Raw genomic sequence first — 12,704 nt, 5'->3', positions numbered from 1 at the left:
TGAAACATACCTATCATGTCTAATGAATTCTACGTCATGTCCTTGATGGCACTTCTTGATGCAGTTCACGCATATGGCATTGCGGTCTGTGGTGTTACAGGTGTGACACCTGAGGTAAAATGCATCAAATTAGGCACAAATCAAAAACCGATGTGGTGAGTAAAGTGCTTGGGGAAGGCGTGGGGGAAAAAGAACACCAAGGAAAGGATGTGTGCAAAACATGAGAACTTGGTAATTTTACATGAACTAGGATTTCACAGCACACTTTCGCTGCTTGTTTCAAAAAAGCAGCTCTGCTGTGTAATCCCTCAGGTTCATAGTAACAACAAATTTCCCTCAAACCCACCGTAAATTCCAGACAATGGGAACTTGTTTAATCCCCTTCTGTTGCAGCTGAGGAAGGGCACACCTTTGTGTGTTAACAGACAGGATAGGAAAACTGTTTTAGGGGTCTTGCTGAAAAGAAAAATTGTGTTTGTTTGAAAGCACTGCTGTAGGCAACAGAAAATAACCTGTTACCTGTAGAAGTCATGCATCGGATAGCTGGTGTAACTGGATATCTTGTATAAACACTGGCCTCTACTGACAGCTTTTTCTATGGCATCTTGATTGTTCATTATTTTGTTATCTGTTGGGGGAAGAAAAAAAAGCCAAGAACTAATCACACCTGGATCAGTGACTTTTTATTTCTTGAGGTGGTAAAGCTGAGAGCCCTCCCCATGACTTTTTAAGAGCTAAACCTATTAGGAATAGTTCTATGCCTGCATTTTAGTTTTGGCATTTAGGCATATGAAATCCTCAGTACCGGAGGACAAGGCAGATGCCCAGACAGCGCAGTGCACTCAGACCAGAGACTGTTCCTCTTCACACGTGCATAAAATACCCGATCAATGTTTAAATACTCTTTGTGAACTGGTTTTTGAATAGATGGTTAGAGAAACAAGCCTGTCTCTTGGGCTTACATTTTCTTTTGAGAAGTTTGAAACCCAAATGTTTGAAAGCCTCTTGCCTACCATTAGGACTTTTACACACCCCTTCAGAGGCAGAAAAGCCCGTCTCTTCCCCCCGGGGAGTTTAAGGCACCTTCCACCACAACAGAAGTGGGAATTAGTTCTGACCCCCTCCAGCATTTAAGAGATGTGTCCAAGCCACAGCAAATTTGATAACCCTCTCCTGCTATTCAGCTACTGGATCATCTGTCGAGTCCCAAAGTATCACAGTATCCTCAAACTGGTTTTGTCTGCACGCAGTAGCATCACACAGACTGACCCAAGAGTTGTGAAGCGCAGAGCCAGGGCTTGTGTTCTCAGTGCTGTAAAGAACTATCCAGGTAAAGGCAAACAAGTGCATCTGAAACCTCTGCAAACCAAACCTTTTTCTTCTAGGATAACCTGCCAGAGCTGTCTGGCATTCACAACCATCACTCCAACCTCCTCCAAGAGGATCCTGTTTCATGCATACTCCCGTACTAGACGTGGGCATTTTATGCATCTAAACTGTTCCTATTTTCTGAAAAAGTGGGATTGTGGATATTCATGTTTTTACATCCCAAAAGCCAAGTGAGGCATGTTTCTTTACTGGACACTTGTTTTCAGATATGTGACAAGACTTTCCATTATACTAACTTAGAATTGGAATTCAAGATGGGCCAAAGACCAGTATCCAGTTCAGGAAAAATTCTGAGACAAAAGAGCTACTAGTTACAGAGCTGAAATATGATAGGAAAACCTGAAGTTACCTTTGAAAGTTTCTGGCTTAAAAAAAAAAAAAACTAAAATAGCTTAGCCTTCAGCTGAAACTCTTAGTTACAACTCAGCTTAAGGTGGTAGCAAATCTGAGCCAAAAATGGAAAAAAGTGGTATGATAAACCCAAAAAGCAGTATCAAATAAGAAAAAAATGTAACGTGAACAAACACAACCAATAAGGGCTCCGGCTCACCTTTCATCGTGACATTGACACCAGATGCTAGAAATAAACCTCCAAAGCGGTTGTTGAAAATCTGATTGCCTTCTAATGTTGCAGTCGCATGATTTGTTATTTCAATACCTTTATTGGGAAAGAAAAAGGGGAGGGAGAGGGAGAGTTAAAGCCTTAGTGATTGTGCAGTTGTACCTTTCTCATGAACTATAGTTTGTTTATTTTTTAAACCATCATAAACTCAGGAGAAAAAAGGAAAATGACATCCCTAGGAACTGCACTGTAATTTGCTATAAAACCGAAGTCCAAATACTTCTGTGGAATCCTTTCAAAGAGCCACAGCTGGCATGCATGGCTTCTGGCAGTAGCAATATACTACTGGTTTATCTGATAACAAACCAGTACTATGATCAGGTATTTTCAAGGGGGATATGATTTTTGAGTGCTTAAAGGTGTCATCTTTACGTATACTTGAAAGTTCTTGTGCACATACCTTACCCTTTTTAAAATATCTTTTTAAAAAAGTTCTCAAGATGGGCACCTAAAATTCATTTCTTTAAACCTCAGCTTTTATCAGTAACCCGTGTCTTCCAAGTCATTTGTCCAGGACTGCTCTTGACAGCAACCTATCCTGCCCCCCCACCACACTGAAACAACACCTTTAGAGGCTCTTCTCAGAAAACTTGCTTCTTCTGAAAGAAAGACGGGAGAAAACTCAAGAATGCAAGTTTAGTTGAAATGGGATGGAATGCAAGTTGGATGGAGCTGCGATCATGAAACAGTAAATTGCACAAAAATCACTATTAAGCATTCTTTATCTCTTTTGGAATAAGAAATGCTCATCTTAATTTTTCAAGTTTGTGGAGTGAGAAAGTTTAACTTGAGATGCAATCCAAATCTCTCTAGTGTATCTGCTCTGTTTTCTAGATTTTAAAGCAGTGATAAAATATTCAAACCACCATCCAGTATATCAACTATAAATATGTCCTAGACAGCTTTATCTATTACTTCTAAAATAAAATAATTAAGAAGCATTTCAGAGAAAAATGAGAAGGCAGAATATGTGTTGTTTCTCAACACGTTAGTAATTCCAGAGACTGCTGTAAAGATTCTGGCTACAGTTCTGAATTCTTAAATGATTTCTAGAATACACTGAAGGATGTCTAAATACTGTGGGGTAAAGAAACTCAGAGTTAGCTTTGTGAAGAGCTTACTCTAAGCTCTAACACTTCAAAATTCGATTTAAGCAACACAAACCTGCAGCAAATCCATCAAATATTCGATTTTTCCTTAGCACAGGGTGGCTGTTGGTGCTGATAAGAACACCGGCTTGAGCATTCCTGAAGATATCATTCTCTTCCAGAAGACCTAAGACAGACCAAACACAACATGTCAGCTTGTTAACATTTCTTGCCTGTAACCATTCTATTAAATATTTTTAAAAAATCTCATGTATCGTCATCCTTCTAACTCCCTTAATTCAGCAAACACCCACCCATATCACTGAAGTTTAAAGTCATTCTCAGTGCATAATCACGTAAGTGTATTTTTTCAGTATAGAAAACAGAATTTGGGATTGTAGGTACCATTACAGAAACCTCCAGTTTTGTTTTTGAGGAAACACTAAGTCTTTCCATTTTCCAACCTTTTCTTCAATTTTTCTAACATCTTTCTGTTCTCACCTTCTAAAACAAGCAGCCTGCCAAAGAAAAGCTTAACTTGCATTTTTGTTACTGCTAGACAGGATTACTTTAAAATGCTTAACTTAAAGCTCATTTCCCGCAAGTGATTATCTACAAAATATCAGAAGCTGATATCAGGACATGCAACAGTTGGGACTCCAGAGGAAGAATCCTTCTAAATTTACAAGTGCACAAGAGATTCCTTAAAGACCTGTCTTCTTTTCCCCTAAATCTTAGACACCGGCAGAACCTGAACTGTTCAGATGCACAGTTTTGGCTATATGACTTGAATTCAATACTGTCTTTCAGTCCAAAGGCAAAGCTTACAAAAGCAGATGGGATAAATGGACTGTCCTAAGCAGCAGTCAGTCTTAGATGAGATTATAATTACCTCTCTGCCTCCCATGGAGTTCAGCATTACTGATGTAATTAAGGCTAAAAAGCATCGCTGTATGTTTGTTATAACTACTTTATTACTTCAAAAGACAAGACCTAGGTTTCTAAAGAGCACTTTGAAAAGGACACTGCTTAATCTGAAATTAAACCCTTATCCAGAATATTCGGTATATGCCAGTAAGGGAAAAAACTACCTCTTCCCCCATTAAATATACAGATGCCTCCATCTCTTCCATCATGGATTTTATTTCTTCTTAGTGTAGGATTACTGTCTGTTTTAATCCATACACCAGCCATTGCATTATCAAAAATTTCATTGTCTTCTATAAATCCAAGCCCTAAAATTGAAGGAAGGGTGGAAAAAAATAAAATCAAAAAGGATAATAAATGGGAAAAGATAATATTGCAGAACATAAACAATTCTGGATAAACGTGTAAAAACCAAACCTACCAGAATTATAAACAAGAATACCACCATTCTGACCACCCCAGATCTTGTTGCGTCTAATTTTGGGGTTGCTTCCAGTTCTAGAGAGAAACGCAAGCAAATAAGTAATTTAAAAGTTTACTATCTCCCAAGGCCAAACATTTAAAACACCTCTACCTCTTACTAAAATACAGTTATTTCCAAACAGGCAAACAGATTTTAGCTTTACAGACTCCAAGGACCACAGATTCCAGTCACTATCCAGGCTGCATTAGTAAAGCCTTCCTTGTAAGTTGAAGCAGGGGATATTCAGACATACTGGATTTCAAAAAAAAGGTATTTTTAGAAATAAAATGACAGGAACAGTTAAGAGAGACATAAAAGAGCACAAAAGCAGCTATGTCTGTTTTGACATAAAATCAGAATATGTTTTACCTTATCTGAACCCCCGAGTACATGTGATTATAGATGTCGTTGTCTTCTAACACACCATGTCCATTGTCGTAAAAATAAACTCCGACCTAACATGTGAAGAATTAAATTATTAGTTCCAAAACCACAGAAGAACTTCCTTCTTTATGGCCCCCTTGTAACCACAGAGCAAAACTCACCTGTTTCCCACTGTGTATTCTGTTTCTCCTCAAGACTGGAGTGCTCCCTGTTGTCACCCAGACTCCAGCCAAAGTATTGCTGTAAACTTCATTTTCCTCAATCACACCTTGTCCTTTTTCATGCTAAATACGGACAATTTAAGAGTTGAGAAAACCTGTTACCTGTCAATACTGTACATCCAGCCCTCCCCAACACAGCTTCTTTACTGTGGCAAAGTAGTTTTTTTCTATTTGAGTAAATACTTTCAGAGGTGTTGTTTGTCCGTTTTAATAACAATACATCGCGATTTTGAATGTTTGCCATGAAATGAAGGGCCAGTCTGCACGTAAATCACTGAATTGCAAGGCTCTGCAGCAGTATTTGCACATCTCTGCTGGCTGCTGGTGGCAGAGGCACCTCCGCAGTGCCAGGCAAGCAGGTGAGAGCTGCGGCACCCAACCCTGTCCGCCAGACTGACAAAAACCCAGCACGCCTCTTCACTAACTCTCTCTACCATGTGTTTGTGCTTAAAAATAAAGCAACTGTGTTCTTGATCAGGGTAAGCTGTTCTCGTTAGATTTACAGAATGAACTGATGAAGCTGCACACTCGCAGCATCAGCTGAACCTTGGGTGAATTTTGGCAGAAAGATATGCAAGTATTTCTCAAAATCTAACGCTGGTTAAGGGAACCTGACAGCTCTTTCAGTTCAATTAGCAGAGCCCTTGCACATGCTGGAAACTGCGTTTTATTCCTCACTTTTACAATACACAACTGTATGGCAATTGTAAATCATCCTGGAAGCAAAGAACAAAAAATTTCTGAGGTAAGTGGTAAACACAGCACACTCCGAAAAAGCTGAACAAATTCCTAACTTTTAAACATAATGACAAACTACTATGAAATATAAACCTTTAAAAAGCTTTTCTCCAAGAAATGGTGAAATTCTATCTTCTATCCCATTTTACGTTTTTTACTCTTTAACAGAAATAATTTAGTGACATTCCTAAGAGACTTAATCTTTTAAATATCAGCACCAGCTTCAGTCTATAACAATTAACCTAGCTTATAACATAAGAAATGCAGTCATTGTAAGTACAATTAAACATTTTACATAGAGTGGCCTTTTCCAACATTTATATGAAAAGAAAATAAGTTTGTGTGCCTGTTTGTGGGTAATACTCACCACATAAATTCCGCCATGTTGGCCATCATGAATCTTGTTGTGTCGAACTATGGGACAGCTGTTTGTTCGAATCTGTATTCCTGCTAATGCATTGCCTGTTAACAAAAATGTTATTTAATTCAACTTACATACTCATTTTACTCTGAATTCAAGATGCAATAAGCAAATTAGCTTACCATAAATGTCATTTCCTTCAATAAGGCCTCTTCCATCACCAAAGATATAAACACCACCTTGATTCCCATTAAAAATTGCATTGCCCCTAAGAAACAGAAGTATCCACGTTACAAAATGATTATAATACGCTGTGCAGTCCTGTATGTTTATGTAGTGTCTAGGACCGTACCATATTCAGATTTAAAATAAAGAACTTATGTTCCGTCGCTCTGTGAAATACATACTTCCAAGTATACAGGCAAATTAAAAATGCAGTTCAACGGAACACAGACAGCGACTTCATTTTTACACAGACAGGAGCATTTACAGTTCATTATAAAAAAAAAATGAAATAAAATTGCACTTCTCCCATCCCCATCAAATCTCTTCTTCTAAGTAATAAAATATCAATGAGGAAAATGATACCTTATGGTTGGGTCACTGTTTGAGGTAATCCAAACACCTGCAAAATTGTTTGCATAGATTTTGTTCTCTATGAATTGTCCTCTTCCTTTTTCATGAACGTAGATTCCTCCAGTCTGGCCGTGATGGATTTCACACCGAACTACTGTAGGATTGGCGTATGCTTTCACTTCAAAACCTGCTATCCTGTTTCTATGTATGTTGCAGCTTTCAAAATAACCCTTAAGACACAAAAACATTCGGTTTACTGTAAAAGTCCTTTTTAAAGTCAAAGTTATTCCCCTACCTTCCCTCCCCTCTAAATAGAAACCTCATTTTAAAGGAAACAGTACCAAAATTGACAATATAGAACTTACATAGCTAATTAAAACAGCTACTGATGCTACATAATTTTTTTTTCCTCCTCAAGTTGTAGAGGCAGAGCCCCCCCCGCCCCAGGGGATGGGGTTGTCCAGCCTGGCCGAGAGGTGAACCCAGAGGCAACAGAAACTAAAGGAGCAGCATTAGAAGGTAACAATGAGTGAGCAATCGCCGGACACACGCGTGCAGAGCGCGTGGACAGTACACGCAGCCTATCACATTATTGTATAGCACGAGTTACAACCAATCACATTGTTGCAAGGCGCATGGACAGGGCAGCTTTGCTATAAAGCCAGCGCGGTGGGACAATAAAGTGAACTCCATGAACATCACATTGGTGTGTCAGGTTCTGTGTCTCGCATGGAAAAAGCAACATTTTGGTGAGGCTACGGAGAAGCAGGTGGCATGGGAAACATGGCATCCGTGGAAGAAAAAATAATAATGACAAGTATTCTGCAGCTGGCTGCACAAACAGGAAGGTATTTTGAAAAAGACGCGCTAAAGCGCCTGCTCCGATTCGCCCAGAGGAAGGGCTGTGTCTGCTCGACAGACGAATTTTTTTCTGCCGGTACATGGGAGGACATAGGGACCGAACTACGGCTCCCCCCTACAAGGGGGAGCCGCAAGGCTTGCGACCTCGCCGGACCCCGGCGGGAGGTCAGGCAGGTGATGCAGGAAGTCTCGGAGGAGCCGGAGGTGTGTGCCGTCCCCCCGGAGCCGCCCCCCCCGAGGGCTCTGAAAAATCGATACCGCTGGTATGTCCCGTATCAGATTTGGATTTCTGGGGCAGAGAGCGAATTATACCTTCTGCACCCTTTGAGCCATCGCCTGCCTCCGACGACGAACAGCAGCAACCAGCAAGTTTCAACGAGCTGGGACAAATTAATCCAGCTGAAGTGCCGCTGCCAGAGGACCAGGACTCTTCTCGGTGGCAAACAATGATAGGACAAGGGGTAATGGGATCAAGCTGGAACACAAGAGGTTCCACTTAAATTTGAGAAGAAACTTCTTCTCAGTGAGGGTGCCAGAGCACTGGAACAGGCTGCCCAGGGAGGTTGTGGAGTCTCCTTCTCTGGATTCATTCAAAACCCACTTGGACACGTTCCTGTGTGACCTCACCTAGGCGTTCCTGCTCCAGCAGGGGGATTGGACTGGATGATCTTTTGAGGTCCCTTCCCATGCCAAACATACTGTGATATTGTGATACTGTGAGCCGATGGAGCACGAGAATGCAGCACCGCAGAATCGCCCTGACTCCAGGAGGAGAGCCAAGTGCAGAGCCCCAAGGACTTACTGAGACAGCGGGAGAGCCAGATGCAAGAAGTTCTAAACGCTATGAAGCGACTAGATGGCGGTAACAGTAAAACTTCTCAGTTAATAGCATATAAAAAGGCATCAGATGCGATTAAGGATGGGCTGGAGGCAATTGGCAGGGAATGCGAAAAACGAGGAAAACAGGAAAGGGAGGGGGCGGAATTAGACCTCACTCCCGAGGAGCTCCGTATTAAAAGGGAGCGAATACAAAAATGGGCTAGACAATGTGTTGAAGATGGGATGTGGTCTGTAAGAGAGGCAGATGAATATTTGAGATCACGATATGGAAAAGGGCTGGAGACTGGGTTAGATCGGTTTGCAAATATGCCTCAACTTACTGATCCACAGGGAAACACAAGGGAATTGTATAGTAGTGATAGTAATGATAATTTGGGTGCTGCCCCTGTGCATCAGGGTAGAGATATTCCTCAAGATCATTCTTATAATGCAGGGCAGCGTTGGCAAGGGGTAATCAGAGATGCAACCATTGAAGGGATCATGTTACCTGGTAGTATTACAGCAATGCCAGTGCACATAGATAATAGAGGACAAAGGCAGTGGTCGCCTTTTGATTGGAAAATGGTTAAGCAATTGCAAAGTGCAGTTATACAATATGGTATGGATAATAAGCACGTGATGCAGCTAATTAATTCATTTTTCAAGGGGCAAGTACTAACTCCAACAGATATTAAGGCATTGATGGAGTTACTGCTTCCTCCAACAGGATAGTTGCTGTTCTTGGACAAGTGGCAGGGGAAGGTAGAATTGGCAGTATTAGAAAATGTTCATTTACCAGCTGATGATCCATTGCGATTAGCCAGCATGGACCAATTACTGGGTCATGGGCAACATGCGGATGGTGCCACTCAGGCAGCACTTCATCCAAGGATGTTGCAGCAAACACAAGGGCTTGCTCTGGCAGCAGTGAAAGAGTTGCCAAATATAGGTAACGCTGTGCCACCCTATTCTACAATAAAGCAGGATCCCGGGGAACCATATATGAAGTTTGTGGACCATTTAAAAGAAGCTATAGATGCCTCTCCTAGCCTGACTCCAGAGGCAAAAGCTGCTGTGGGGAAAGATTTGGGCATGATGAATGCAAACACCCAATGCCAACAGATATTAGCCAGTTTGGGAAAAACTGCTTCTCTAGCAGAGATGGTGGAAGCTTGCACACGGGTACCAATTATGCAACAGGAGGTAGAAAAGGCAAAAATACATGCTCAAGCCCACACTGCAGCCTTGGCTGCAGCACTTAAGCCTGCAATGAAAGGCCAAAGCCCTTCTTCTTGTGGCCTAGCATGTTTTACTTGCGGACAGACAGGACATCTTAAAAGAAACTGCCCTCAATATGCTTAGCAGCATTACAAAAATGGCATAACTGCCCAGTTAATCTGGTAGCAGATTCTCTTTATGTTGTGGGAGTTGTACAAAGAATACATAGAGCTCTTTTGCAGCGAGTTTCCAATTCCTTGTTGTTTAAAGCATTGTTAGATTTGTGGAATGTGTTAGATTATAGGACAGCACCAATATTTATAATGCATATAAAAAGCCATACTAACATACCAGGTGGTCTGGTTGAGGGAAGCAACATTATAGACAAACTTGTGGCAGTAACAGATATATCTGCTTTTTAACAAGCCAGACAAGCTCACAAATTCTTTCATCAATCCTCAGCATCACTCCAAAAACAGTTTGCACTTACCAAGGAACAAGCTCGAGCCATTATTGCAGCTTGTCCTGACTGTGCCCGCATAGTGCCTCTCCAACAAAAGGGAGTAAATCCTCGGGGCTTGCAGCCAGGTCAGTTATGGCAAACTGGTATTACTGAATTTGCACCATTTGGCCGACAAAAGTACATTCATGTGTCCATAGATACCTGTTCAGGACTGCTGTGGGCTACAGCTTTGACCTCAGCAAATGCAAAAGCGGTAAAACATCATTTATTACAAGCTTTTGCTGTCATGGGTGTCCCTACACAAATCAAAACAGATAATGGTCCTGCATACCGCTCTGACAGACTCGCAACCTTCCTTGTCCAGTGGAAGGTACAACACCTGTTTGGAGTCCCTTATAATTCTACTGGTCAGGCAATTATTGAGCGTGCACACCGCACATTGAAAAATCTTTTGTCTGTTTTGAAAAAACAAGGGGGAATTGGTGTGAGCCCAGAACAGGTATTGATGAAGGCATTGTATCTGCTGAACTGGCTTAATCCTAAAAGTGAAACTGAAATGGAACCGGTTGTTATGCACCATATCAAAAATGTCAAAGATTTTTCCGAAAACGTGCCTAAGGTTAGTGTGTTTAATCCGACAACACAACAATGGGAAGGTCCTATGTCACTAAGAACCTGGGGAAGGGGATATGCTTGTGTTTCTACAGGTAACCACAAAAATTTGTGGATTCCAGCAAAGTGGGTGAGACCTTGGCTAGCTAACAGAGAAGAAACAGACTGCAATGATGACAACCCTTAACCTCAGAGGTGTTATCACTTTTAGCAATGGATGTAGCCAATGTTGAGAATACCACTTTGTAAAACAGAGCAGCAATTTTTTGTTCTTGGCCATGGTCACAGTTATTAAGAGTCTGATTGTATATGTTGTTTGAACTTAAAAGTTAAAAAGATAAAAGATTTGCAGAACAAGAAAATAACAGAAGATGTTGGGTTGGGGGGATGGGGTTGTCCCCAGCCTGGCCGAGAGGTGAACCCAGAGGCAACAGAAACTAAAGGAGCACCATTAGAAGGTAACAATGAGTGAGCAATCGCCGGACACACGCGTGCAGAGCGCGTGGACAGTACACGCAGCCTATCACGTTATTGTATAGCACGAGTTACAACCAATCACATTGTTACAAGGCGCGTGGACAGGGCAGCTTTGCTATAAAGCCAGCCCGGTCCGACAATAAAGCGATCTGTGAACATCACATTGGTGTGTCAGGTTCTGTGTCTCGCATGGAAAAAGCAACATCAAGTAAAATATTTTCAAAGACACTGTGTTTGCATCACTATTTATTACTACCCATGGAATTAAAAACAAAAAAAGGTAACTCTGGATATAGCACCTCAAAGAGGACTGAATATCAGGTTTCCTCAGCAGCTCCTAAGGATCAGACCCCTTTCAAATGCCATAAAGCCCACAGGTCCAATAGAAAAAGGACAGTGCTATGGAGAAGACTAGCTACTTTCAGATACAGAATCACATATATTTGGTAAGAATATTATTTATTTAGGAAGAAGTGTTCTAAATTTCTTGGGAATAACTAGTCAAAATAAATACATATTGACATAAAGATGTGGGAGACAAGTAACTTTTCCAGGGCTGGACTGGTCTGAGCAGCCAAGTGGCAAACTTTTTTCCACCCCCTCCCCTTTTTTTAAAATGAGGTACACTTCCATTTAGGCACTGCAATAGTAATAGCAGACCTACAATAAAACAGTATTTAAACAAATGCTTTATAAATAGCATAGCTATGGAGGAAAACAAACAAACCAACCAGCAAACCCATCCCAGGCATGCTCCTTCTGTTATGCCAACAAGCACTTGGGTAGCAGCACGAAGAACGGATCCACCTGAAAATTCATCTGACAAAAGGGTTGTTTTCTGCCCAGTGATTTATCTGATCCAGTTCATTCAAGGGCCATGCAAAGAAATTGCATCAGTTCTTGCAGAGCGTTTTTCTGACAGAGTTTTAGAATGCTTTGATACTAAAATTCAACCTAATGCTTTGAGGTGAACTTTAATGGCATTACATGCCCATTTTGTCCAACTAGAAGAACAGAAACCAAACAACTGAAAGGACGCATCTCTTATTGGAGATGGAAGACAATCACCAAGTGATGTTTGTTACTTTGTAGAAAGCTTGAATGCAAGGCTCTGGAAAGCTCTAACCCAAACTGTCTCCAGCTGCAGAAGGGAAAACTGAAAACAGAGCACATGATGCTGAGAGAAGGACTCTGCTGCTGACAAGCCACCAAAATTGCGCTGTCCCTTATGTCCACGAATGCACCGTTGAAAGATAATGTGAACCAATCTTGGTTCTTTCTTTTCACCTGGATCTCTCTCTGCACTCTGCAAAGCCATCTATAGCGTGAACAATCTATATGATTGCAGCTATAGTTTTAGCAGCATCTGTGCTTGTCATGTGTAAGAGTGTTTAATGACCTGATACATTTATACAGCTAAAACATTTGGCGCAAAAGGAAAGGGCCTAAACTTTCACTCATCTTTGTCACCCTCAAAGGCACCTC

General features: G+C 41.2%; 1 protein-coding gene across 2 annotated transcripts in view; it reads right to left on the bottom strand.

Moving 5' to 3' along the window:
* Window positions 1–12,704, bottom strand: part of FBXO11 (F-box protein 11) — a 79,278-nt gene that overhangs the window by 1,403 nt on the left and 65,171 nt on the right. For both annotated transcript variants that reach the window (XM_082049338.1, XM_082049339.1), the window contains exons 12-22: window positions 6,782–6,999; window positions 6,376–6,461; window positions 6,200–6,294; window positions 5,035–5,157; window positions 4,859–4,944; window positions 4,448–4,524; window positions 4,191–4,334; window positions 3,176–3,286; window positions 1,940–2,047; window positions 520–628; window positions 11–109 (exon numbers count right to left, since the gene is read on the bottom strand). In XM_082049338.1, the coding sequence (XP_081905464.1) occupies window positions 11–109; window positions 520–628; window positions 1,940–2,047; window positions 3,176–3,286; window positions 4,191–4,334; window positions 4,448–4,524; window positions 4,859–4,944; window positions 5,035–5,157; window positions 6,200–6,294; window positions 6,376–6,461; window positions 6,782–6,999 (1,256 nt within the window). The remainder of the gene's footprint in view (window positions 1–10; window positions 110–519; window positions 629–1,939; window positions 2,048–3,175; window positions 3,287–4,190; window positions 4,335–4,447; window positions 4,525–4,858; window positions 4,945–5,034; window positions 5,158–6,199; window positions 6,295–6,375; window positions 6,462–6,781; window positions 7,000–12,704) is intronic.

This window comes from Streptopelia decaocto, assembly GCF_964273445.1.
Source record: "Streptopelia decaocto genome assembly, chromosome: 3".
Lineage (NCBI taxonomy): Eukaryota > Metazoa > Chordata > Aves > Columbiformes > Columbidae > Streptopelia > Streptopelia decaocto.
This window is presented reverse-complemented; position numbering and strand designations above follow the sequence as displayed.